A 26,632-nucleotide genomic window follows, 5' to 3' on the forward strand; every position below is an offset into this window, starting at 1 on the left:
TGAGCTCAATGAGTTGGTCCGGTCTCAATGTCAGACACAAATTTTGTTCCAATATGCAAAGGTACAGTCTCACTTTTGGCTTGCCATCGTTGAGGTCGAATTTCTTAGCATGTTAAAGGCGAATGGTGTAGCGAAAAAAAAAAAAATTCTTGTTTACTGTCCGTTTAAAAATCACTTTCACTTGGCGAAAGATCATGCAAATGAAGAAATCTTTTCTGGAACTGACTTCAATCATCTCCGTTTTTCTGTGATAGGCCAGACACAAACTAGCACAGCACCACGGACAGGTAATTATACACCTTTCAATTAGATCCACATCTGCTTTTCTCACAGCTTGTAACAGTCTAAAACATTTGTTGGAACTGAACAAACTTCAAGCACTACAGTCAATCTGAAATGCCAACATTAAGTCAAAACAGGAAAATGTTGTGTACTTTGGTGTTTGATTTTTTTTCTTTCTGCAGCAACAGCGACATTGAACACAACTGCCTCACAGCCAGGAGTCAGAGGTAATGATGCCGGGGGAGGATTTAATTCCGTTATTATTACCACTTGATCTCATCTCAAATTCAAACAAACAAGCAAAAACATGTGTCCTGCTCTTCTATATTTATATTGTTTGTGATTAATAGCGGTCAGGTTGGTGAATGGACCCGACCTCTGTTCTGGAAGAGTGGAGGTTCTCCACAATGGAATCTGGGGAACGGTGTGTGACGACCTGTGGGATTCTACAGACGCGGCAGTGGTGTGTAGAGAACTGGGCTGTGGAAGCGTTGTAGAGGCAAAGAGCTCTGCTTATTTTGGACAAGGTTCTGGACAAATATGGTTGGATGATGTCCAGTGCCGTGGGAGTGAATCTACACTGAAAAACTGTTCATCACTTGGATGGGGATCACATAACTGTGGTCACCAAGAAGATGCCGGAGTCATCTGCCAAGGTGAGTCAAACACATCTATACAACTGATGTATAGCTGTGGTGTTGTACAGTATATTTTCTCATTAGCAATACAACAGTGTTTCATGTTCTACACATAATCTTTAAAGAGACAATATATCAGTAGAATATTTAATTCTTGTTTTAAGCTTCCATCAATAGTACAATACAATTTTCCAATTATATACCGTTTATGCCTCAATCACGGGGTCAGACTCTCCGACGGCATGCACATAGTACCGTCGAGTAGATTTGTTTGGTCATAGCACCCCTGGTGGTGATCTTAGGAAAATTCGTTCCAAGGCTCTGACTACATTTAGCTTCATTTGTAACTTTATAACTTTTGCCCAGATGGTGGCGTGAGCTCAATGAGTTGGTCCGGTCTCAATGTCAGACACAAATTTTGTTCCAATATGCAAAGGTACAGTCTCACTTTTGGCTTGCCATCGTTGAGGTCGAATTTCTTAGCATGTTAAAGGCGAATGGTGTAGCGAAAAAAAAAAAAAATTCTTGTTTACTGTCCGTTTAAAAATCACTTTCACTTGGCGAAAGATCATGCAAATGAAGAAATCTTTTCTGGAACTGACTTCAATCATCTCCGTTTTTCTGTGATAGGCCAGACACAAACTAGCACAGCACCACGGACAGGTAATTATACACCTTTCAATTAGATCCACATCTGCTTTTCTCACAGCCTGTAACAGTCTAAAACATTTGTTTGAACTGAACAAACTTCAAGCACTACAGTCAATCTGAAATGCCAACATTAAGTCAAAACAGGAAAATGTTGTGTACTTTGGTGTTTGATTTTTTTTCTTTCTGCAGCAACAGCGACATTGAACACAACTGCCTCACAGCCAGGAGTCAGAGGTAATGATGCCGGGGGAGGATTTAATTCCGTTATTATTACCACTTGATCTCATCTCAAATTCAAACAAACAAGCAAAAACATGTGTTCTGCTCTTCTATATTTATATTGTTTGTGATTAATAGCGGTCAGGTTGGTGAATGGACCCTACCTCTGTTCTGGAAGAGTGGAGGTTCTCCACAATGGAATCTGGGGAACGGTGTGTGACGACCTGTGGGATTCTACAGACGCGGCAGTGGTGTGTAGAGAACTGGGCTGTGGAAGCGTTGTAGAGGCAAAGAGCTCTGCTTATTTTGGACAAGGTTCTGGACAAATATGGTTGGATGATGTCCAGTGCCGTGGGAGTGAATCTACACTGAAAAACTGTTCATCACTTGGATGGGGATCACATAACTGTGGTCACCAAGAAGATGCCGGAGTCATCTGCCAAGGTGAGTCAAACACATCTATACAACTGATGTATAGCTGTGGTGTTGTACAGTATATTTTCTCATTAGCAATACAACAGTGTTTCATGTTCTACACATAATCTTTAAAGAGACAATATATCAGTAGAATATTTAATTCTTGTTTTAAGCTTCCATCAATAGTACAATACAATTTTCCAATTATATACCGTTTATGCCTCAATTACGGGTTCAGACTCACGACGGCATGCACATAGTACCGTCGAGTAGATTTGTTTGGTCATAGCACCCCTGGTGGTGATCTTAGGAAAATTCGTTCCAAGGCTCTGACTACATTTAGCTTCATTTGTAACTTTATAACTTTTGCCCAGTTGGTGGCGTGAGCTCAACGAGTTGGTCCGGTCTCAATGTCAGACACAAATTTTGTTCCAATATGCAAAGGTACAGTCTCACTTTTGGCTTGCCATCGTTGAGGTCGAATTTCTTAGCATGTTAAAGGCGAATGGTGTAGCGAAAAAAAAAAAAATCTTGTTTACTGTCCGTTTAAAAATCACTTTCACTTGGCGAAAGATCATGCAAATGAAGAAATCTTTTCTGGAACTGACTTCAATCATCTCCGTTTTTCTGTGATAGGCCAGACACAAACTAGCACAGCACCACGGACAGGTAATTATACACCTTTCAATTAGATCCACATCTGCTTTTCTCACAGCCTGTAACAGTCTAAAACATTTGTTTGAACTGAACAAACTTCAAGCACTACAGTCAATCTGAAATGCCAACATTAAGTCAAAACAGGAAAATGTTGTGTACTTTGGTGTTTGATTTTTTTTCTTTCTGCAGCAACAGCGACATTGAACACAACTGCCTCACAGCCAGGAGTCAGAGGTAATGATGCCGGGGGAGGATTTAATTCCGTTATTATTACCACTTGATCTCATCTCAAATTCAAACAAACAAGCAAAAACATGTGTTCTGCTCTTCTATATTTATATTGTTTGTGATTAATAGCGGTCAGGTTGGTGAATGGACCCTACCTCTGTTCTGGAAGAGTGGAGGTTCTCCACAATGGAATCTGGGGAACGGTGTGTGACGACCTGTGGGATTCTACAGACGCGGCAGTGGTGTGTAGAGAACTGGGCTGTGGAAGCGTTGTAGAGGCAAAGAGCTCTGCTTATTTTGGACAAGGTTCTGGACAAATATGGTTGGATGATGTCCAGTGCCGTGGGAGTGAATCTACACTGAAAAACTGTTCATCACTTGGATGGGGATCACATAACTGTGGTCACCAAGAAGATGCCGGAGTCATCTGCCAAGGTGAGTCAAACACATCTATACAACTGATGTATAGCTGTGGTGTTGTACAGTATATTTTCTCATTAGCAATACAACAGTGTTTCATGTTCTACACATAATCTTTAAAGAGACAATATATCAGTAGAATATTTAATTCTTGTTTTAAGCTTCCATCAATAGTACAATACAATTTTCCAATTATATACCGTTTATGCCTCAATCACGGGGTCAGACTCTCCGACGGCATGCACATAGTACCGTCGAGTAGATTTGTTTGGTCATAGCACCCCTGGTGGTGATCTTAGGAAAATTCGTTCCAAGGCTCTGACTACATTTAGCTTCATTTGTAACTTTATAACTTTTGCCCAGATGGTGGCGTGAGCTCAATGAGTTGGTCCGGTCTCAATGTCAGACACAAATTTTGTTCCAATATGCAAAGGTACAGTCTCACTTTTGGCTTGCCATCGTTGAGGTCGAATTTCTTAGCATGTTAAAGGCGAATGGTGTAGCGAAAAAAAAAAAAAATTCTTGTTTACTGTCCGTTTAAAAATCACTTTCACTTGGCGAAAGATCATGCAAATGAAGAAATCTTTTCTGGAACTGACTTCAATCTTCTCCGTTTTTCTGTGATAGGCCAGACACAAACTAGCACAGCACCACGGACAGGTAATTATACACCTTTCAATTAGATCCACATCTGCTTTTCTCACAGCCTGTAACAGTCTAAAACATTTGTTTGAACTGAACAAACTTCAAGCACTACAGTCAATCTGAAATGCCAACATTAAGTCAAAACAGGAAAATGTTGTGTACTTTGGTGTTTGATTTTTTTTCTTTCTGCAGCAACAGCGACATTGAACACAACTGCCTCACAGCCAGGAGTCAGAGGTAATGATGCCGGGGGAGGATTTAATTCCGTTATTATTACCACTTGATCTCATCTCAAATTCAAACAAACAAGCAAAAACATGTGTCCTGCTCTTCTATATTTATATTGTTTGTGATTAATAGCGGTCAGGTTGGTGAATGGACCCTACCTCTGTTCTGGAAGAGTGGAGGTTCTCCACAATGGAATCTGGGGAACGGTGTGTGACGACCTGTGGGATTCTACAGACGCGGCAGTGGTGTGTAGAGAACTGGGCTGTGGAAGTGTTGTAGAGGCAAAGAGCTCTGCTTATTTTGGACAAGGTTCTGGACAAATATGGTTGGATGATGTCCAGTGCCGTGGGAGTGAATCTACACTGAAAAACTGTTCATCACTTGGATGGGGATCACATAACTGTGGTCACCAAGAAGATGCCGGAGTCATCTGCCAAGGTGAGTCAAACACATCTATACAACTGATGTATAGCTGTGGTGTTGTACAGTATATTTTCTCATTAGCAATACAACAGTGTTTCATGTTCTACACATAATCTTTAAAGAGACAATATATCAGTAGAATATTTAATTCTTGTTTTAAGCTTCCATCAATAGTACAATACAATTTTCCAATTATATACCGTTTATGCCTCAATTACGGGTTCAGACTCACGACGGCATGCACATAATACCGTCGAGTAGATTTGTTTGGTCATAGCACCCCTGGTGGTGATCTTAGGAAAATTCGTTCCAAGGCTCTGACTACATTTAGCTTCATTTGTAAGTTTATAACTTTTGCCCAGATGGTGGCGTGAGCTCAATGAGTTGGTCCGGTCTCAATGTCAGACACAAATTTTGTTCCAATATGCAAAGGTACAGCCTCACTTTTGGCTTGCCATCGTTGAGGTCGAATTTCTTAGCATGTTAAAGGCGAATGGTGTAGCGAAAAAAAAAAAAAATTCTTGTTTACTGTCTGTTTAAAAATCACTTTCACTTGGCGAAAGATCATGCAAATGAAGAAATCTTTTCTGGAACTGACTTCAATTATCTCCGTTTTTCTGTGATAGGCCAGACACAAACTAGCACAGCACCACGGACAGGTAATTATACACCTTTCAATTAGATCCACATCTGCTTTTCTCACAGCCTGTAACAGTCTAAAACATTTGTTTGAACTGAACAAACTTCAAGCACTACAGTCAATCTGAAATGCCAACATTAAGTCAAAACAGGAAAATGTTGTGTACTTTGGTGTTTGATTTTTTTTCTTTCTGCAGCAACAGCGACATTGAACACAACTGCCTCACAGCCAGGAGTCAGAGGTAATGATGCCGGGGGAGGATTTAATTCCGTTATTATTACCACTTGATCTCATCTCAAATTCAAACAAACAAGCAAAAACATGTGTTCTGCTCTTCTATATTTATATTGTTTGTGATTAATAGCGGTCAGGTTGGTGAATGGACCCGACCTCTGTTCTGGAAGAGTGGAGGTTCTCCACAATGGAATCTGGGGAACGGTGTGTGACGACCTGTGGGATTCTACAGACGCGGCAGTGGTGTGTAGAGAACTGGGCTGTGGAAGCGTTGTAGAGGCAAAGAGCTCTGCTTATTTTGGACAAGGTTCTGGACAAATATGGTTGGATGATGTCCAGTGCCGTGGGAGTGAATCTACACTGAAAAACTGTTCATCACTTGGATGGGGATCACATAACTGTGGTCACCACGAAGATGCCGGTGTCATCTGCCAAGGTGTGTATGGCTTTGATGTTGTACAGTTGTACACATTAGCAATGCAACAGTGTTTCATGTTCTATATAAAGTGAGCTACTTGAAAGAATGATTAGAGGATTTTTTAACGTTTCCAATGGCACAACAACAGTTTTCAGTTATATATAAAATTTATGCCTCAGTTATGGTATCTAGTTCACCAATGGCATGCATATAGTACTGTCTAGTAGATTTGTTTTGTCATAGCACCCCTAGTGGTGAGCTTAAGAAAAGTCTCTCAAAGGCTCTGACTACATTTAGCTTCAAGTATAACTCAAAGTAAACTTAAACATACCTGGCTGCATTACTTAAAAGAGAGATTACAAACTGAATGAGTAAAATAGACTTAAGTTAAACAAAATATTAATTCATCAATAATTTGCTATAATTAACAAAAAGATCTAATGAAATAAATAAAAATAATGTTTATAATCAGTTAGAGGGCTAAAACTTCCTACATATGACACTGGTAATGTAATTCAATTAGTTTCTGTAAGCATATAAAATGTGTGAGCTGCTTCATTCATTCTTTGGTTCTCCTCTTAGCTTTGAGTGGCCCGTGTTCTGATCTCAGCTGCACCGAGGATGAATGGTGTGGAGAGAAAAATGGTGTTTATGGCTGTTTCTGTAACGAGAGCCATCGAAGACCTGACCCAGATTCTTTTGGTTGGATTTATTGCACAACAACAATTCAAATCTAAGTTTTAATTAATCAATCAAATTTTTATTAAAGCTACTTATGTGTTCTTACTCTTCTTTTTTCTGTCAGATTTCTCTGAGGTTTGTGAAAGCAGCTCTGGTTCCATGTCTCTGTCTCGCTGTCAGCTATTTGATGCTGGTTTTACTACTGACAACTTACACCTCAATGACCCCAGCTGCAAAGGAACAGTTTGGAATGGCAGAGTGGAGTTCTATTTTGACAACAATGACCACATCTGTGGTACAAGTCTTGTGGTATGAGATATTTAAACACACTCAGCTCTCAAATCTTAATTTGCCACTGCCTGAATAATGTTGAAGTACAATTAACTGAGAATACCAAGTACCAACTTTTTTCACTTTTTTTCAGTTGACTGACGAGTCTTGAAATTAAAATGTTATGTCTCTGGTCCACAGGCCAATGGCACCCATTTCATTTATGAGAACTTCATTTTCGGAACTACAGGCTCGACTGAAAGTCTCATCAGCAGGAAGAGAATTCTGAAGCTGAATTTCAGCTGTATATACCCCCAAACCCAAACACTTTCTATGGATATGGAAATCAATCCACTAGAGAGGTGGGGCAGTGTTTTGTCTCTTCTGCCAATTTATTTAACAGAAAATGTTTTATATATGGTAATTTTCTGTAAACAGAGAGCACATATGCTACTGTATATCCCTAAAATAGAGTCATTCAATTGATACAGATTTTCCCACACATCAACCCTACTGTTATTAGCGCTTTGAGTTTAAGAAAGGCGTACTACAAATAAAATGTATTATTATTATTATTTCAATAGTATTGTCCACAAGAAGCTTCCTGCTGGTCAAGGGAGATATCGGGTCAGAATGATTCCATATCAGGATGCTGAGTTCTCCCAGGCCTTCAATGGTAGTGTGAATGTGGAGGTGAATCAGCAGATGTTTGTGGAAATTCGTGTTGAGGGGGTTGACAGCCGTCAGTTTGCCACAGTGATTGACAAATGTTGGGCGACACCTGAGAATGATCCTCATCACTCTGTCCGCTGGGACCTTATCAGTGGAGAGTAAGACTTTTTTGTGTTTTAATTAGTGCAAGATCTTAAAAGCTAGAAAAGCCAAACTTGCTGTTTATTGTGATGCTTTACCGGACATAATTATTATTTTTGGGGTACAGGTTTTCTGAAAGCACCACTTTTATGCCCCTATAGATTGGATAATTAGTGATTCTGCAAATATTTTTTCTGTGTTTTTGTTAACATCATTCTTTCATACAGTGTTCCAGGTTCATTTATTCTCCACACATTATTATTAAAGATTAAGAAACTGGCTTGTTGATTGTCACTACTGATATTCTTAGGTGTCCCAGTCCAAATGACGACACAGTGGAGCTGCTGCAGAATGGCGTCAACATATCCAGCCATTTCTCCTTCAGAATGTTTGTCTTCAATGCAAACTCCACTAAGGTTTATCTGCACTGTGGTGTTTACCTTTGCCTTCTGACAGGAAATCACTGCTCAACTGTGAGTTTACAAACCCTCTCAAAACAATTATGTTTCTGATATTTTTTTAAATATGGTTACAGTAGTTGTTTTTTGTGAATTTATTGTATTATGTCTTAATTTTTTTAATCTAATTAATTACATTAAGTGTCAATTAATTAATCAAATTAATCATAAATTGACCATTCACAAAGAGCTTGATTGACAGGCAATCTGACCAATCAGAACGCGGATATTATGCGCCGCCGCTGCTATCCGCCATCTTGCCCGTCATTTACGGCCGGTCTCCACAGAAATCCATGTTAAAACGGGGAAAAAGGATCAACTGAATTGAAACTTTTTCAATATAACTAAATATAAAAATGTGCGGAGGGTTAAGCTGTGCTGTTGTTGGTTGCCACGTTAAAAGTAATAAGCTAAGGTATTCCTTTAAAGTACTTGTTTTGCATATCAGAAAATCTATCATGTCGGGCGCTGTATGCATGGCTTGCAGCACTTAAGTTAAATACTGAATGTTAAATAATAAAACGTTAAAACGTGTGCTCTTATCTTATCGGGAGCTGTATATATTTGAGGGGAAGTCGTGGCCTAATGGTTAGAGAGTCTGACTCGTAATCGAAAGGTTGCGGGTTCGAGTCCCCGGCCGGCAGGGATTGTAGGTGGGGGGAGTGAATGTACAGCGCTCTCTCACTGACTGAGGTGCCCTTGAGCAAGGCACCGAACCCCCAATTGCTCCCCGGGCGCCGCAGCATGGCTGCCCACTGCTCCGGGTGTGTGTTCACGGTGTGTGTGTGCATTTGTTCACTACTCACTGCTGTGTGTGTGCACTTGGATGGGTTAAACGCAGAGCACCAATTTCGAGTATGGGTCACCATACTTGACAATACGTCACAACTTTACTTATATGCAGCTCTCCAAAAAGATGGTCATTGCGACACTCCAAAGTAATGAAACTATGGCGCTATGTGCTTTTTAAAACCATTTTCATAGGTTTCACGTTATATTTGCGGCTCGGAAAATATGTAAATATATAATTACCGTATTGTGATGCCGTGTCCCAGTGCAACACGACAAAAACAATAAAACCCATTATAAACAAGGCATTTGTTGCATTCATTGAGGACATAATTACTGATTAAATGAACTCATACGGTGTTTCTATGCGTTGAGCAGCGTAAACAAAACACCATGTCTGCATTTGTGATTGGAGAAACGACAAAAAGCACTACCAGGGTTCATACACATTTTTACCAATAAATTTCCATGACTTTTCCATGACTTTTCCATGACTTTTGAGACAATATTCATGACCTAATGTTCCATTATTTTACAATAAGAATAAAAATCTGTTCAAATTATCATAGCATTAACTAAAATTAATGACTAATGCTATTGTTTGCTTTCTCTGTTTTAGTAATAAGTACACGCAGCAACTGCGCCAGATGTTACTCCACACAGAGAACGTATCATATCACTGAATATTATCATTTAACTCTGTTAAACACAGGACCTGAATTTCGTTTTGGAAACTTTTCTCTTTCGCAACTGTTAAAGAGTTAAAACACGACAGTGCTTACTCGCCAGAATGGCCATTTTAACATAATTGTGTGTGTATTTTTGCCGCTTAAACGCAACAAGCTGTGCTTTAGAGCCTTGCATTTCAGCCAGACACGAGTTCCATTTGGACTCGGGTAATCATGCTGCACAAGGGCTGGACTAGGGCATAGAGGCCTGTGCAGGTTTCTACTGAGCTTGTTTGGTACCAAACTCAATTTGGTTCTCGCAAGTCGGCTTTATACCATAGACTGTAAAAAAAATAGCTTTATACACGTGCCCTTTGGACGTGACTGAGCGCACGGGAAACCGCCTCTGGAGCGTGCGAGTACCGACTGGCTTAAAAAGACGTGCAAATAAATAATTTTTGTGTCGATGCAACAATGACCCGAATAGGCAAGTGACAATTCTGTCAACTGTCCCGAAACGCGAGCGAAAGACTTGTATCGCAGCGTGCAGCAGCTCTTTAGTGACGAGATGCGCAGATGAGAAGCCGCTATAAGAGACAGTCAAAGAGAGAAGACGCGGTACAGCTGAATCACTCACGCTGTTTTCAAATTACCGATTTCATCTGATACTCTGTGTGGATTCACTTACTCATCAAACCTATATGCAACAGGCTATTGAATAAATGTGTGAATATCCATCATTTTAAAGTCGAATGCTGCGGGAATGAGTAAAATAATGCGATATAGCCTATGCGCAATCCCGCACCGAACCTGATTAAACATAATTCTATTATACAGATCTGTATAATAGAATTATACAGAGATTTGTGAAATAGATTTCCATGACTTTTCCAAAACTTTCTGGGTTTATTTATTTTTCCAAAACTTTTCCAGGCCTGGAAATTGCTGCTTTAAAATTCCATGACTTTTCCAGGTTTTTCATGACCGTACGAACCCTGACTACTCTACACTGCTCAAAACTCATGTTTGAATAGTCAGTAACAAATTCTTTAAATATTTAAACATACTTAGAGACTGTGAGTCAGAAGCATCAGACTGTCCTTGTGACGTTGGAATTGCCCCACTTTATAGTATTCACATCACAAGGCCTGTTCACACTAGCAGTGACTTTTGTCACTGCATGTCGCCAGGGGCTGGCAATGAGGTCGCTAGAGGGCCTTCCTTCTGGTTGCCAGAGAAAACGCCTGCGCTTCTGGATCATGTTTAGATGTGGCTTCTTTTTTGACCTATAGAGTTTTAGCCGGCAACGGCGAATGGCACGGTGGATTGTGTTCACCGACAATGTTTTCTGGAAGTATTCCTGAGCCCATGTTGTAATTTCCATTACAGTAGCATCCCTGTATGTGATGCAGTGCCGTCTAAGGGCCCGAAGATCACGGGCATCCAGTATGGTTTTCCGGCCTTGACCCTTACGCACAGAGATTGTTCCAGATTCTCTGAATATTATGCAATGTAGATGATGATAACTTCAAACTCTTTGCAATTTTTCTCTGAGAAACACCTTTCTGATATTGCTCCACTATTTTTCGCCGCAGCATTGGGGGAATTGGTGATCCTCTTGCCATCTTGATTTCTGAGAGACACTGCCACTCTGAGAGGCTCTTTTTAAACCCAATCATGTTGCCAATTGACCTAATAAGTTGCAAATTGGTCCTCCAGCTGTTCCTTATATGTACATTTAACTTTTCCGGCCTCTTATTGCTACCTGTCCCAACTTTTTTGGAATGTGTAGCTCTCATGAAATCCAAAATGAGCCAATATTTGGCATGACATTTCAAAATGTCTCACTTTCAACATTTGATATGTTATCTATATTCTATTGTGAATAAAATATAAGTTTATGAGATTTGTAAATTATTGCATTCCTTTTTATTCGTAATTTGTACAGTGTCCCAACTTTTTTGGAATCGGGTTTGTATATTAATTTAATGATTAAACATTTCATATTGTAGTATAATATACCGGTAATGTTTTATTGCAATACAGTACATCTTAAAACAAAACACAAGGTTGTTTAGATGTTTGTTTCAACTGCCCTCTGTTTTAAGTACAGGATCATCTGATTGCATAAATTAGTACACAGCCTAATTATCATGTATTTTTTCTCTTAGCACTGTGACTCTGGATACCACTGGAGAGAGGGCAGGTCTGCGGTATTCCACGACAGTGCTTCCATTTCCATGGGTCCCTTTATGTTGTCTGAAAGGAACTAAGGTATTTTTCTCATCTAATTAAGTTGTGATGGATTGTTTATGCATATTTTTTAAATATGCTATATGTCTATTTTGAATTAATTACTTATCACTTTATTATATTCATTGTTCACAGATATTTAGGCCCCACACAACAGAACATATCCACGGCTTCCTGTCTATGCGGTTCTTTGATTATATTTTTGGGTTTCTCTGCTAAGCGTTCTGATGGTTTTCTAGAATATTTCATAGAGAGAAATATTTTTGCAAAGAATACTCATTGTTTTATAAACTTCTCATCTCTTTCTAATGAATGTGATACTGATTCTACACTGCTACAAACTTGGTTTCTCAATATATTGCAAATCATGCTCTTAAGATCATAATTACTGTCGCTTGATTTTTTATGTTGGAGTAACATCTGTTTCCCAAGAGTGTTCATTATTAAGTAAAACTTCGTTATGGGATGTGCATCGTTATGGGATCCATTTGATCCTAAGGGACTATTAAGGCCATCCAGAGGTTACATTTTCTTTTGACATTAAAATGTGGGGCACAATCATTCTATGTAGGTATAATGTTCTTTGTCTATGCTATAATATAAATAAACGGTGTCTATTGTCTCTGTGGTTATGTTTTATGCTTTAGTTCCCATGCTCTGGGCTAATGTTGCCTTACCAGATTTTTCCCCCTATGATGGGTCGCAACAACATTTATAAAATGATGAAGAAGAATGAGAACAAAAAGAAATATAGTTGAATTGCTAAAGAACAAGCAACCTGGTCTAATGGGGAAAAACATAGGGGGAAAAAGAATACTGATATTCTATTTAAGCTTATTATTATTCTGACTACAATTTCAAAATGTCTCTTCTCCTAGAGCTTTAAAGCTATAACCACCAAACTTGGCCGAGACCTTCATACTGTTCCGACTTAGTGTGCTATATCTTTTCTGACTGATTGGACTTATGGTTTTCCTATAAATGACAAATCTGGGGAAAATCCTGTAGATTTACATTGACGTAATATTTCTAGATGTTTAAACTCATTTAAGCTTCCATTCTACCTAATATTTCTAATCTACTTATGTCTCCACTGCTAAAAGACATACTACCACAACAAAATTCTAACTCTCACGTGCTCTATAAAAGATTTTCCTCCGTCCTTTGTCCTCCTCCATCAACTCTTAACAGCTGAAAACTTTACCACATTCTTAATAAAATCACAACCATCAGTGGACAATTCTCCACTCCACAAACTGTCAAACACATCTTACCAACAAACATACACTCACTCACTCACTTCTCTCCACTGTCAGGTCTCCAAATTGATCCTTTCCAATTATCCTTCTACTTGTCTGCTTGATCTTATTCCATCTTATCTCCTTCAAGGCATTTCTCCTTCAGTTGTACCTGTATTCACTTACATCATTAACACTTCACACTGGTGTCTTTCCCATTTAAACAGGTTCAGATAATCCCACTATTAAGAAACCCACTCTACAGACCCTTTCTCCTTTCATTGCAAAAACACTTGAACGAGTTGTGTTCAACCAAGTCTCAGCTTTTCTCACACAGAACAACTTCCTCAACAGCAACCGGTCTGGCTTTAGAAGTGGACATTCAACCAAGACTGGCATGGGTTACTTCCAAATCTTCCATACTTATCCTGCTGTATCTGTCCACTTCTTTTGACATAGATAACTATCAGATCCTCCTGTCAACCCTCATGGTGAATCTTTAAAACTGTTTCAAACTTCAAACTTTTTTGACAAACTCTTAAAGTCTCTTTGTAGTCAAAAAATGTATCCCTTAAAACTCATCTTTGATCATTAAAATTACATATTTAATTTTTTTTTCTTATGAAAGTAATTTTCTCATGCCATAAAATAGCTTGAATGTAACTACACTCTTGCCTCATTTACACGGATCTATGAATATGCAAATTAGCCCTGCCTCCTCTCAGTCACACCAGCCAGGACCTCCTGATCCACGGATAATGACTGATAAAACTATGTTTTTACTAGAGGACAACTACAGTGGATACTGTAACATTTGTTAAAGTTACTTACTTGACGATGGTGTGTCCTCAAAATGCCTTGAAGACTCGATAAAACACAAAAGACTGATAAACAAACACAAAAATTTAACTTACTGGTTGATCTGCAAGTTGGTTCTACAAGGCTACGGCAAGTTCTACAAGATTTTTGGTACACATTATACTAGTAGTATTAATATATGAATTCTCATATATTAAGTTTTGCTGAGCGTGGTCATATAATGAGCAAACATCTTGATGTTACCGGTGGGATAACAGTAAACTAAGGTAAATCCAATTGCAGTTGTTATTGAAAATTGCACTAAAATGTTGCAGTGAAAAAAATATTTAACTAAATTAAAAGTTCAAATGATACAAATAAGTTACAGTATTGATGTTGTAATACTGGTATCACTAATATAGAAATTTGATATGTCACATAAAAAGTAACAATTTTGAAATACGTTGATGGTTGTATTTTTTGTCTTTAATCTCAGTATTCCTATCAATGTTGTATAAGGTGTTTTTATGCATAATAGTGATCAAACAGTTTAAAATAGCTGGGCTAAGATATATAACAATTTTTTGACTGCAGAAATATGTTAATTTAGTATACATATTATCCCACCAGTCACAATTTTGACCGACCATAAAACACATTTTTCCACACACTTTAAAAAAAAATTAAATAATAATAATAATTGATTATTTTCAGAGGAGCAACACTTTCCAAAATTCAGCACAAACATCATTAAACTGATTAACCAGTTCATCCACACTTAAATTCCTCAGAGCCTCTTCAAATAGAGTTGTTTCACAATGATTTCTGTATAATGAGGCAAATGCTCCACTAGTCAAGGAATTCATTTTTCTAGACCATATTTTTTTCTGGTACAAGCACTCTTAACTTCTCATCAAAACAGACATTAAAAAACCCTGGCTTATGGTCAGAAAACACCACTTCATCAATCACAACATTCTGAATGTGCAGGTTAAAAGATAAAATCAAGTCCAAATTATGAGTTGGTCCTTTGACCCATTGTGTCAAATCAAGTTCTCTAGACATCACATCCTGCCCACAGCACAAGTGTACATTACAATCGCCTAGAATTAAAAAAATATCGTATTGTGTAGCCAGTTTACTAGAAGTTAGCAAATTAATTTATAAAGTGCTTGTTTGGCTTAAGAGGGCGATACACAAATGCAACCAACACAGGCTTTGTCAGTGTTATATAAAAAGTCGCTGGAGTTATCTGCCAAGGTGAGTCAAACACATTTATACAACTAATATATAGACGTGGTGTCGTACACTATTTCAGCAATACAACAGTGTTTAGTGTTCTATATAACGTGATCTACGTGAAAGGACAAATTTATCAATCTATTATTCCCCTTTTTTAAATTTCCTAAGGCAAAACAAAAGTTTTCCATTCATATAAGCTTTATACCTCAAACCGGGTGAAGCTCAGCAATGGCATGCACGTAGTACTGTTGAATAGATTTGTTTGGTCACAGGATGCCTGGCGGTGATCTTAGGAAAAGTCGATCAAAGGCTATGAAGACATTTCACTTCATTTATAACTTTGCTATTTTTTACCCAGTTGATGGCACAGGCTAAATGAATTGCCTTGCCTCAGTGTCAGATTGCGCATTTTGTTCAGTGTTCAAAGGTACAGCCTCACTTCAAGCTTGCCATTGTTGCAGTCAACATTATTGCAGTCAGTGTTTTTGCATATTAAAGGAAAATGGTTTAGAGAATTAAAAAATTTAATTTTCCATTTGCACATTATTCTGCACATTTATTTATCTCATCAAAAATACAAAAAATAAACAACACCTGTTCTTCTATCTTCATAATTTTTGTGATTAATTGCTATTAAGTTGGTAAATTATATTAAATGTAATGAAGAAATAAACTGTTTCCTTTTGTTAGTATACTTTTTCTGGGTTAAATATTTGGTTGAGAAATAATTACACAAGTTTTCTCTTTTGCTCTATTTCACCATACATACACTCTTAGGCAAACCTTGTTCTTCAGTGATTGCTTAGGAGACAGCCCAAGGTGTTGTTGCTAGTTTGAAAGTGTATCTGCATTACCACCTTCGGGTGTGTGTTAAGCTTAAATAAAATATATATTTAAACAATTTTTAAAAAAATACTAACATTTATTTAAAAAAAAAACTGTCAAGTCACCTTTATTTATTTAGCGCTTTTAACAATACAGATTGTGTCAAAGCACTTAACAGCATCAAATTGGAGGATAGAGTGTCAGTAATGTATAATAATAAGATTAAACGCTCAATTTTCAGTTAAAGGTATTTCATTATTGAATTCAGAGATGTCATTGTCTAGCTCAATTTAGTTTAAATAGTATCTGCGAAATCAAATTGACGATAATCACTAGAAATTAAGTGTCCCCAACTGAGCAAGCCAGAGGCGACAGCGGCAAGAAACCATTACTCCCTCTGTGACAGAACGGAGAAAAAACCTTTGGGAGAGACCAGGCTCAGTCGGGGGGCCAGTTCTCCTCTGGCCAGGATGTTATTGTTTAATTATTGATTTAATTACAATTTTAAATGTATTATATTTCTATTTTTATATTGTTGAAATTTCTAACAATAATAGTATTATGTAGTTAGATATTTTATTATATTTTTAGTTATTTTCTTTTATTGTATTTAAGTCGAGGTCTTCACTAGGGATATGTCCCTGGAGCTCAACCAGGTGTCCGGCCTCCACTGACGATCAAGGCCGCAGACATCATCTCCCGGCGCCGATCCCGATCCACCATCTGATCCGGACACGGACTGAGAAACAGAATAAGAGAAACAGATAAATATTAGCGTAGATGCCATTCTTCTTACGATGTAACGAGTACATTGTGTGTTATGAGGAGTGTTCCCGGTTCCGGTTGATCTAATTAATGCAGCCTAACAATCCTTTAACGCAGGGGTGTCAAACTCAGTTCCTGGAGGGCCGCAGCCCTGCAGAGTTTTGTTCCAACCATGCTCCAACACACAAACCATGTCGTTTTCAAATTAGCCTGAAGGACCTGATTAGCTAGATCAGGGGCCTGTACCATGATGGTGGCTAAACAAACTCAGGGTTACAGGATTAGTTTTGAGTTGACAAAACCAAACCAGTTCAATCCGGCTTTGTTGGTACCATGAAGCTGATCATCAACTTTCTCTGTCAACTCAGGCTTGATCCTGAGTTAATGGAGCTCGTGCACATGAAAGTGTGACATCAGTAATGAGCAGCCAATCACATGCCTTGAAACTGTGATTCATTTCTCGTGAGAGAGTCAGTGCGAATTCACTACCAAAGATTAAAAGATTGAACAATATGAAGAATTTAAACACATTTACACAGCAAAATGAAACAATCGATCCATTAAAGAGGAAAACTTATCTTACCATATAAGTGCAAGTAAAATTTGTAAAGTTTATAATATTTATAGATATAACAACACTTAAAAATTGAAACTCATATGTAGTCATGTTTACAGCTATTGATTCTAAAACGTATTTATATTGCATATTATCTATGTTTATATTAATTTAAAATAAAAGCTTAATAATTACTATTAAATTAAGATGTCTTGTGTAATGGATTAAGATTATAATTATACTAATTATATAAATAATAAAAAATAATCATGTCTAAAAATCACATGATTTTATCTTTAAAAATGTTTTATAGCGTCCTTTAATTTGGAGTAAGAGAAACTGGAGGAGTGGCTTTATTGCGTCAGAGATGTGTCACTTTGCTTGAAGCTGATTGGTCAAATTTCAGATTGAGATCTCTAAACCAGAACATAACCTGCCCCGGAGCAGGTTAGCCGTGCAGCGTAAGATATCATGGCGACGAACACCGATTAAAGCCGAGCTACTTTCATAGTACCTAAAACCCAGGGTTGGCGGAAACTAAGCTGAACCATAGCTGGCTAGCCACCTAATCCGGCTTCATGATACAGGCCCCAGGTGTGTTTAATTAGGGATGCATCTAAACTCTGCAGGGCTCCGGCCCTCTAGGAACTGAGTTTGACACCCCTGCTTTAACGGATTTGAATAATAGAAGTGTAGTAGTGTATTATGTGTGAGCCAGGTTAAAGAAATGTGTCTTTAATCTAGATTTAAACTGACAAGAGTGTGTCTGCCTCCCGAACAGCGTTAGGTAGATTGTTCCAGAGTTTGGGTGCTAAATAGGAAAAGGATCTGCTGCTCACAGTCGATTTTGATATTCTAGTTTTGAGAACGTAGCAGACGTGGAGGACTATAATGTGATAACAATTAACAAGATTTTAAAATCAATACGATGTTTGATAGGAACAGTGTTGACAGAACCGGGCTAATATGGTCATAGTTCCTGGTTCTAGTAAGGACTTTAGCTGCTGCATTTTGGACCAGTCTTTTGTAAATACAATCTCTGACAAAACATAAATATCAATCAATTTTTAATCCAAAATATGTTTTAATTTAATAATAAAATATTTCATATTTTAGTGTCATGTTTTGTTGCAATATGTCCTAAAACAAAACACATGCTTAGATATTTGTTGACAAGGGATGGGAAGATTCACCGATTCGCTCGGTGCATCAACATAGAAGTTAACGATGCGATGTATTGATTTTAAAAACTGTGCATCAGCTACAAATTGACATTTGTATTGCGATAAATCATTTATGACATATTTGCATCAGTAAAAACAGGTTTATTTGTATACAGTATAATTACTAGTGGATGCGCTATACTTTTATTGTTTAGAATGTAACCAATATTCTGTGACTCTAGCATGTTCTCTTATACACCACTGCTGCTGTGTGAACATCACGTATCACAACACTATGGAGACCTGAGGAAAAGCAGGGATTAAAGTCCAAAACCTGACTTGAAATAACCTAACAAATCAGTCTGGGCTAAAACGGTCCCATAAATGACAAATTAAGTTCAGAAAATCAAACTAATTTGTGGACATGGCTGTAGCCAGGGTTTGAGGTTAAGAGCTGTTCTATAATAAACCCTACAAATACAACTTATTATATACACTAATCACTTTAAAATAGACATGTAGATGTATGTGAAAGATGTTTTCAGTGGTTTGGAAGCATGAACACTTAAATTATACCATATTTATTGCATCAAAATTTGTTAATAGGTTAGGGGTGGATAATTGTCAGTTGTTTATTAATTTGCAAGAAGAGAACTAAAAGAAAAAAAGTCAGAGAACAAGTTCTGACCTCTACTTTGAAATAGTGATGCACATATGAAATCATCAAAAATCAGTAAAAACCTCCATTCATTTTCATGTCAAGTGTTCAAAAGTTTAATATCCATTCTATTTTTGTAGAAAAATAAGTGTTTTGAATATAAAGAAAAAAAACCAATAGATTCTCCATTTTTGATGCAGCATGAACTGTAACATAGGTCTAAGGTTCTTGTTGCATGTCTTTTATGCGTTTTTTTAGAGGTTGAATTGACATCAAATACTGCCATACTGCCCTTAATTCTTCTGAATGTGATAAATATTGGAAAAACATGTTTCAGATCACTCAAAACATATATGGAAATGGAGGCGCCCTTAAATGGTTACTAATGGGGTTTGATGGTCATCTAGTTGAAAAGCTTGGTACTATGCCCAAACAAAATCTCACTGAAAGCTCATTTTTTGAGATATCAACCTCAAATTTGGAACATAACTTGTTCAGACTGTTGGTTTTAATTTTCTGCCAGTTTCACAGTACAATGTGTTTTCTAAAATATTGTTGATCTAAATCAGGTGTGTTAAATAAGAGAGACATGCAAAATGCAGAGCGGTGGGTCCCCAGGACCAGGATTGAAAACCACTGGACTATAGCATGGTTGAAATTAAGTCACATGTAGCTAGTGAAATGTTTGGGTTATCAAAGTCCCTTCTAGGCGAGTCACTTCACGCGAATCAGTCCTTGAGACGCCTCTCATTTAAGCAACTCTGCTCCTCTATCCTTGAACGGGGAAATGCCACTTCCCCAAAGGTAGGGTGGCCATTTTTCCTGGATGCGTCCTGGCCCGGATTTCTATATTGCCTAAAATATCTAGGTTTTGGTTTAGTTTGTGTATGCAGACCAATCTGTTTATGACATCAAATTGCCATACAGACAGTTCCTTATGCTTTCAAAACGCTCTTGAGGTACTGTGATGCGGTGTTTGCCGCTTTAAGTCGAACGCACCTAATAAATTGCATTGCTTTGACCGTAGATCCCACCTTCTCACACACCATGATTGGTCCATTATGTACAATGTCTGCATGTTATTGGTCAAACTACTTTTCGATCATCACCTTCAGGAAACAGGAAAACAAAGCCAAAGGACATGTCTGGTAAAAATGGCATGTATGGTCACCCTACTAAAGGTTATCACCAAGTCTCTGACTAAACATCATCATTAAAATCGCTAATGAAATCTGACAATGACTCATAATGGTTTCTAAACACACAAATAATGAAAATGGTTTTCTTAGGCTGACCAGTCCATGATTATGCGCTGTTCTAAATGTGTGTCTCAGAGCACCGACCACCTCCACAGCAACTGGAGCCTCCAACTGCAACCGAAGTGTTAACAAATATGCAATTTGTTGCTAGATAACAACTATTAGACTCTTTAGCAACTTTTCCAAGCACCTACCGACAAGCAATGTCTTATGTATATAGAGATTTTGTCATAAAATCTGGATTATAAATCAGAAATTAACAGAGCATTTCAGTTACTATTTCAAACTCTCTGACAACAGAATATGAGAATGGTTTATGCAATGTGGCTGTATTAAATACATTATTTGAACACAGAGAGTAGCAGAGAAGTAAACAATAAAATGCTGACACTAGGTAGAATGCAATGCAGGTAATGAATATGTTAAAATGGCACATAACGTCATCTAGAGATATTTAGCGACTTGGAACAGGCTTTAGCTACTTACTGAAAATAGCCAAAGTCCATTTAAAAACAACGATTTGAGTGATGCAAAAGTGGTCCTTCATGAATATTTGCATAAAGTTTTATATTTTATATATATTTAGTTTCTTCAATTCCAAATTCCAAGCTGCCTAATAAACAAAAGTAGCTACAGCCTATGAATGATGTTCTACTTATGACCAAAAACAACTATTTCAGTTTTTATGCCATTATAAGAAAATAGTTCAAGTGAACGCGTCGGCATGCTCGTCCAAGGCTAATATATCATATCAGAATTAAAACCCTATAACAATGCCACTCAGTCAGCCTGTACCGTGAAGCCGGTTTAGTGAAGCCATGAAGTTTCAGTTTAGTTTGCACCAATACTGGGGTTTAGGTAACATGAAAGTGGCTTGGCTTTTAGCTGCGTTCATTGCCATAGTAACTTACACTGCACCGCTAACCTGCTCCGGGGCAGGGTAGGTTCTGGGTTAGAGATCTCAAACTGAAATTGGACCAATCAGATGTGAGCAAAGTGACACATGTCTGACATAAAAAAAGTCACTCCCCCAGTTTCTCTTCCAACAAATTAAAGGTCAATAGGAAGTACCTTAAAAAAATACAACAAAATTGTCAGGCTTTAATGATAATGATAATGTAAATTAAAATTTACATATGATTTATATTATTATAATATGATTTATATTATTATTACTCCATTGCACACAAGTATGGAGAGAGAATTGTGTCTTTATTACATGCGCGAAAATAAATGATCCGAGAGAAAAAAAAAAGTTTGAGAGAAAAAGTTATCACACTGATAGCAAAAAAGCATTTCATGAGAGAAAAAAAAAAATATTTGAGAGAAAAAGTTTTCGTACCAATAGCAAAAAATAATAATATTTGAGACTAAAAAAAGTTTTGAGAGAAAGTATTTTCTCATAGAACATAAAAAAAATATACATTTGAATTTTTTTTTCATTATTTCTGAGAAATAAAATCTCTCTCAAAATACTTTGAAAAAAACTCTCAAATACAGGTCCTTTTCAAAAAATTAGCATATTGTGATAAAGTTCATTATTTTCTGTAATGTACTGATAAACATTAGACTTTCATATATTTTAGATTCATTACAACACAACTGAAGTAGTTCAAGCCTTTTATTGTTTTAATATTGATGATTTTGGCGTACAGCTCATGAAAACCCAAAATTTCAAAAATCTCAAAAAATTTGCATATTTCATCCGATCAATAAAAGAAAAGTGTTTTTAATACAAAAAAAAAGTCAACCTTCAAATAATTATGTTCAGTTATGCACTCAATACTTGGTCGGGAATCCTTTTGCAGAAATGACTGCTTCAATGTGGCGTGGCATGGAGGCAATCAGCCTGTGGCACTGCTGAGGTGTTATGGAGGCCCAGGATGCTTCGATAGCGGCCTTAAGCTCATCCAGAGTGTTGGGTCTTGCGTCTCTCAACTTTCTCTTCACAATATCCCACAGATTCTCTATGGGGTTCAGGTCAGGAGAGTTGGCAGGCCAATTGAGCACAGTAATACCATGGTCAGTAAACCATTTACCAGTGGTTTTGGCACTGTGAGCAGGTGCCAGGTCGTGCTGAAAAATTAAATCTTCATCTCCATAAAGCTTTTCAGCAGATGGAAGCATGAAGTGCTCCAAAATCTCCTGATAGCTAGCTGCATTGACCCTGCCCTTGATAAAACACAGTGGACCAACACCAGCATCACTGACTGTGGGTACTTGACACTGGGCTTCAGGCATTTTGGCATTTCCCTCTCCCCAGTCTTCCTCCAGACTCTGGCACCTTGATTTCCGAATGACTTGCAAAATTTGCTTTCATCCGAAAAAAGTACTTTGGACCACTGAGCAACAGTCCAGTGCTGCTTCTCTGTAGCCCAGGTCAGGCGCTTCTGCCGCTGTTTCTGGTTCAAAAGTGGCTTGACCTGGGGAATGCGGCACCTGTAGCCCATTTCCTGCACACGCCTGTACACGGTGGCTCTGGATGTTTCTACTCCAGACTCAGTCCACTGCTTCCGCAGGTCCCCCAAGGTCTGGAATCGGTCCTTCTCCACAATCTTCCTCAGGGTCTGGTCACCTCTTCTCGTTGTGCTGCGTTTTCTGCCACACTTTTTCCTTCCCACAGAGTTCCCACTGAGGTGCCTTGATACAGCACTCTGGGAACAGCCTATTCGTTCAGAAATTTCTTTCTGTGTCTTACCCTCTTGCTTGAGGGTGTCAATGATGGCCTTCTGGACAGCAGTCAGGTCGGCAGTCTTACCCATGATTGCGGTTTTGAGTAATGAACCAGGCTGGGAGTTTTTAAAAGCCTCAGGAATCTTTTGCAGGTGTTTAGAGTTAATTAGTTGATTCAGATGATTAGGTTAATAGCTCGTTTAGAGAACCTTTTCATGATATGCTAATTTTTTGAGAGAGGAATTTTGGGTTTTCATGAGCTGTATGCCAAAATCATCAATATTAAAACAATAAAAGGCTTGAACTACTTCAGTTGTGTTGTAATGAATCTAAAATATATGAAAGTCTAATGTTTATCAGTACATTACAGAAAATAATGAACTTTATCACAATATGCTAATTTTTTGAAAAGGACCTGTACATCCTGGGGAGCCTTGTCTGTTATTTTTAGGCACGAAGAACTGCTCTACAGATATCGTTTGAGGTATTGCCTGAAGTAGACTGGTATCTAGCAGTATAGACAAGAAGCCACAGGCACCACAGCTGATACTAGGCCAGACTACCGTTTTGACAAAAGCATTACTTCTGCCCTTGGTCTCTAACCATTACAATGCATGGCGCTGATTAGTCTATTCAAATTTAGAGTGGAAAAGACGCTTTCCCTTACACTAGACCAACTATCAGTCAATTGGATTCTAACTTTTGTAGCCCGAGTAATATAAATTTGTACATACTAGTTTTTTTTGTTTGTTTTTTTTCTCAATGCAGCTGACCACTTTACCATGTAACTTATTTGCAGAGTGGAACGACTATGGAGAGATGTGTGGAACGCTGTAACATCTCAGTACTACAACATACTTCACACCTTGGAGGAAGAGGGGTTTGTAGACCTCTCAAATGCTGTTCACCTCTTCTGTCTTGGGTATGTTTCACATGTTCCACGTCTACAAGCAGACCTTCAAAACTTTGTAGAGACATGGAATTGTCACCCCTTGAGGACCGAGGCAAACCTGACCCCTAATCAGCTTTGGAGAATTGGGAGGATGCAAGTACCGGTGCAAGAGCCAGATCTGTCTGAGGTTTGTCCCAGACATTGCAGCATGCAGTACATTAGTTTTTAAAGCTGGTTACATGTACATTATCTAGATAACTACAACCTAACATAGTATGAATATTCAATCTCACAGTACGTTAGAAGACAATTGTTATAATAGTATTTTGTTTGACTTATTTTGTATTACAGATGGAACACTTGCATGACCAGGAAGTGTGTGCTGCTGATCCAGAACAGGGAGTCATAGTACCAGAAACTGCATTCCCCTGGTCAGCTGAGGCTCTTGCTGCCTTACAAGATATTAACCCCACTGCAGAGTCCTCTTCTCTTGGGCGGGATATCTATATGCATGCTCTTCAATTGGTCTCATTCCTTATGTGAGAGCTAGATAAGCGGTTTACAAAACATAGCATTTGTTTTTGTATTATAGAACACTGTATTTGTCCTCTTTGGAGTTTCTTGTAAGCCCATATGGGCTGGGATTTTTGAAGCATGACACTTTAATTCAATAAATCAATCATTTATCTATTTGATGGATCCCTTCCCTCCAGAAAACCCAATGATGGCCAGTGGTCCAAACTGTTTTGTATACATATGTATCCATTTTCTCTATTAGAAACAAAGATATGTATGGTTTTACAGACAAAAGGCAAATATGTGTAGTAACATTGTGGTTTATAGTCCTTGAAAACAGAAAATGTCCTTTTACATGAATGTCTGAGGACGGCCTTGCACGAGAACAGAAAATGTGCTGGCGTAACTTTGTCAACTACATTACTCAAACCTCACTCACACAGTAGCATCAACTATAATGATCTTTAAAATCTATCAAAAGACCATAAATCTAAGAAAAATAAAAGACTTCCCAATCGAACAGAAGCATATCTGGAACAATACATTAAACCGTAAATCACCAAGAACAGATTTCCCAAAAATCCTCAAGGTGTGCTGATGTCACAATTTTTTCTCTTGTTAATTAATTTCAAACAAAAAGCAACGTGGGTGTCTTACAACATGTCTTACAACTAAAAACACAATAGATTAAAGGTATCAGTGATTTCAGGCCCAAAAATAAATGATCACATTCATCTATTCTTTCCTAATGATCCGCTAGCTGCCCGCCCCATAAGCATGCCGTCAAAAACCGCGTCTCTGTAGGCAGCCTAGGCTCTGAGATGTGCACACAGAAACAATTGCTTTCACCACCACTCAAAACCAAAACAAATAGTGTTCCAACCAATCACCGACAGGGGTGTGTGTTGTGAGGTTTTCGGGTGCAGCCGTCATAACACACCCCTGTCGGTGATTGGTTGGAACACTTTGTTTTGGTTTTGAGTGGTGGTGAAAGAGCCTAGGCTGCCTACAGAGACGCGGTTTTTGACGGCATGCTTATGGGGTGGGCAGCTAGCGGAACATTAGGAAAGAATAGATGAATGTGATAATTTATTTTTGGGCCTGAAATCACTGATACAACCTTTAACCCTCACAAATGTTAAAATTGGTCAAATTTTACCCTGAACAGTATGTTAAGGCCATGCTATGCAAGTTCACAACTCTCCTGTGGAATCCGGACATATTCGATATAACGTGGGCTTACACACATGAAACACAATGCATCACGGTCTAGTGTTGTCACGATACTGGAATTTCTAAATTCGATACGATACCTTGAAAAATATCGATATTCGATACCATTTTCGATACCACGGTGAAAAAAACTGCCACAATATTAAGGGGGTAATTTTTTTTATTTAAAGATAAATGTAACAAGTCGAGAGCATGCGGTATATTTTACATGTTTTAACAAAAAAATGTCTTGAGGTACTGCATTTGTTGATTTATTTACTTTACTTTTGTCATTTAGCAGACACTTTTGTCCAAAGCGACTTACAAATAAGAAAAAGTAACTAAAACTAAAAAGTTACAACTCTATAAATACTATCTACCCACATATTTAAGAAAATAAAGAAATTAAATAAAATTGACACATGCATATAACAACAACATTTCAATAATAAACATATCAATGAAAAAATTTAATAAAAAGCTACTACTATCCCTTGCCGGTGTCCCTGCCCGGTGGAGTCGCACGGTAGAGTCGATGGTCTTTACACTCTTTGGTCTTCACACGACGACTGCCGCGACCGCTGCCGCGGTATAATAACCTTTATTATACCAATCTAACAAATGATCATTTCAATTCAGCTGGACCCACTTTCCTGTTTATCAACTACAAATGGCCAAGCAAGTGCACACACTGACAAGATACACGATACAGTACGAGACCAAACGCGATTTCAGCAACTCTCATCCTAGTAAACAAAATAAGCGTTTCCTAGCAACGGCAAATGCGCTAAACACTGAGACAA

General features: G+C 38.0%; 2 protein-coding genes across 2 annotated transcripts in view; both read left to right on the forward strand.

Moving 5' to 3' along the window:
* LOC306861123 (uncharacterized protein) overlaps positions 1–26,632 on the forward strand; it is a gene marked incomplete at its 3' end in the record, with an annotated part of 730,281 nt that overhangs the window by 601,215 nt on the left and 102,434 nt on the right. The window lies entirely within an intron of this gene.
* LOC306861461 (uromodulin-like) lies at positions 6,098–24,644 on the forward strand (the record flags this gene model as incomplete). The annotated part of the gene is made up of 7 exons (XM_079403712.1): positions 6,098–6,146; positions 6,683–6,802; positions 6,906–7,090; positions 7,253–7,413; positions 7,636–7,881; positions 8,175–8,337; positions 24,453–24,644. The coding sequence occupies 7 exons, from the start codon at positions 6,098–6,100 to the stop codon at positions 24,642–24,644; spliced, it is 1,116 nt and encodes a 371-aa protein (XP_079259838.1).

This window comes from Barbus barbus (genome assembly GCF_936440315.1).
Source record: "Barbus barbus genome assembly, chromosome: 42".
NCBI classification, from domain to species: Eukaryota; Metazoa; Chordata; class Actinopteri; order Cypriniformes; family Cyprinidae; genus Barbus; species Barbus barbus.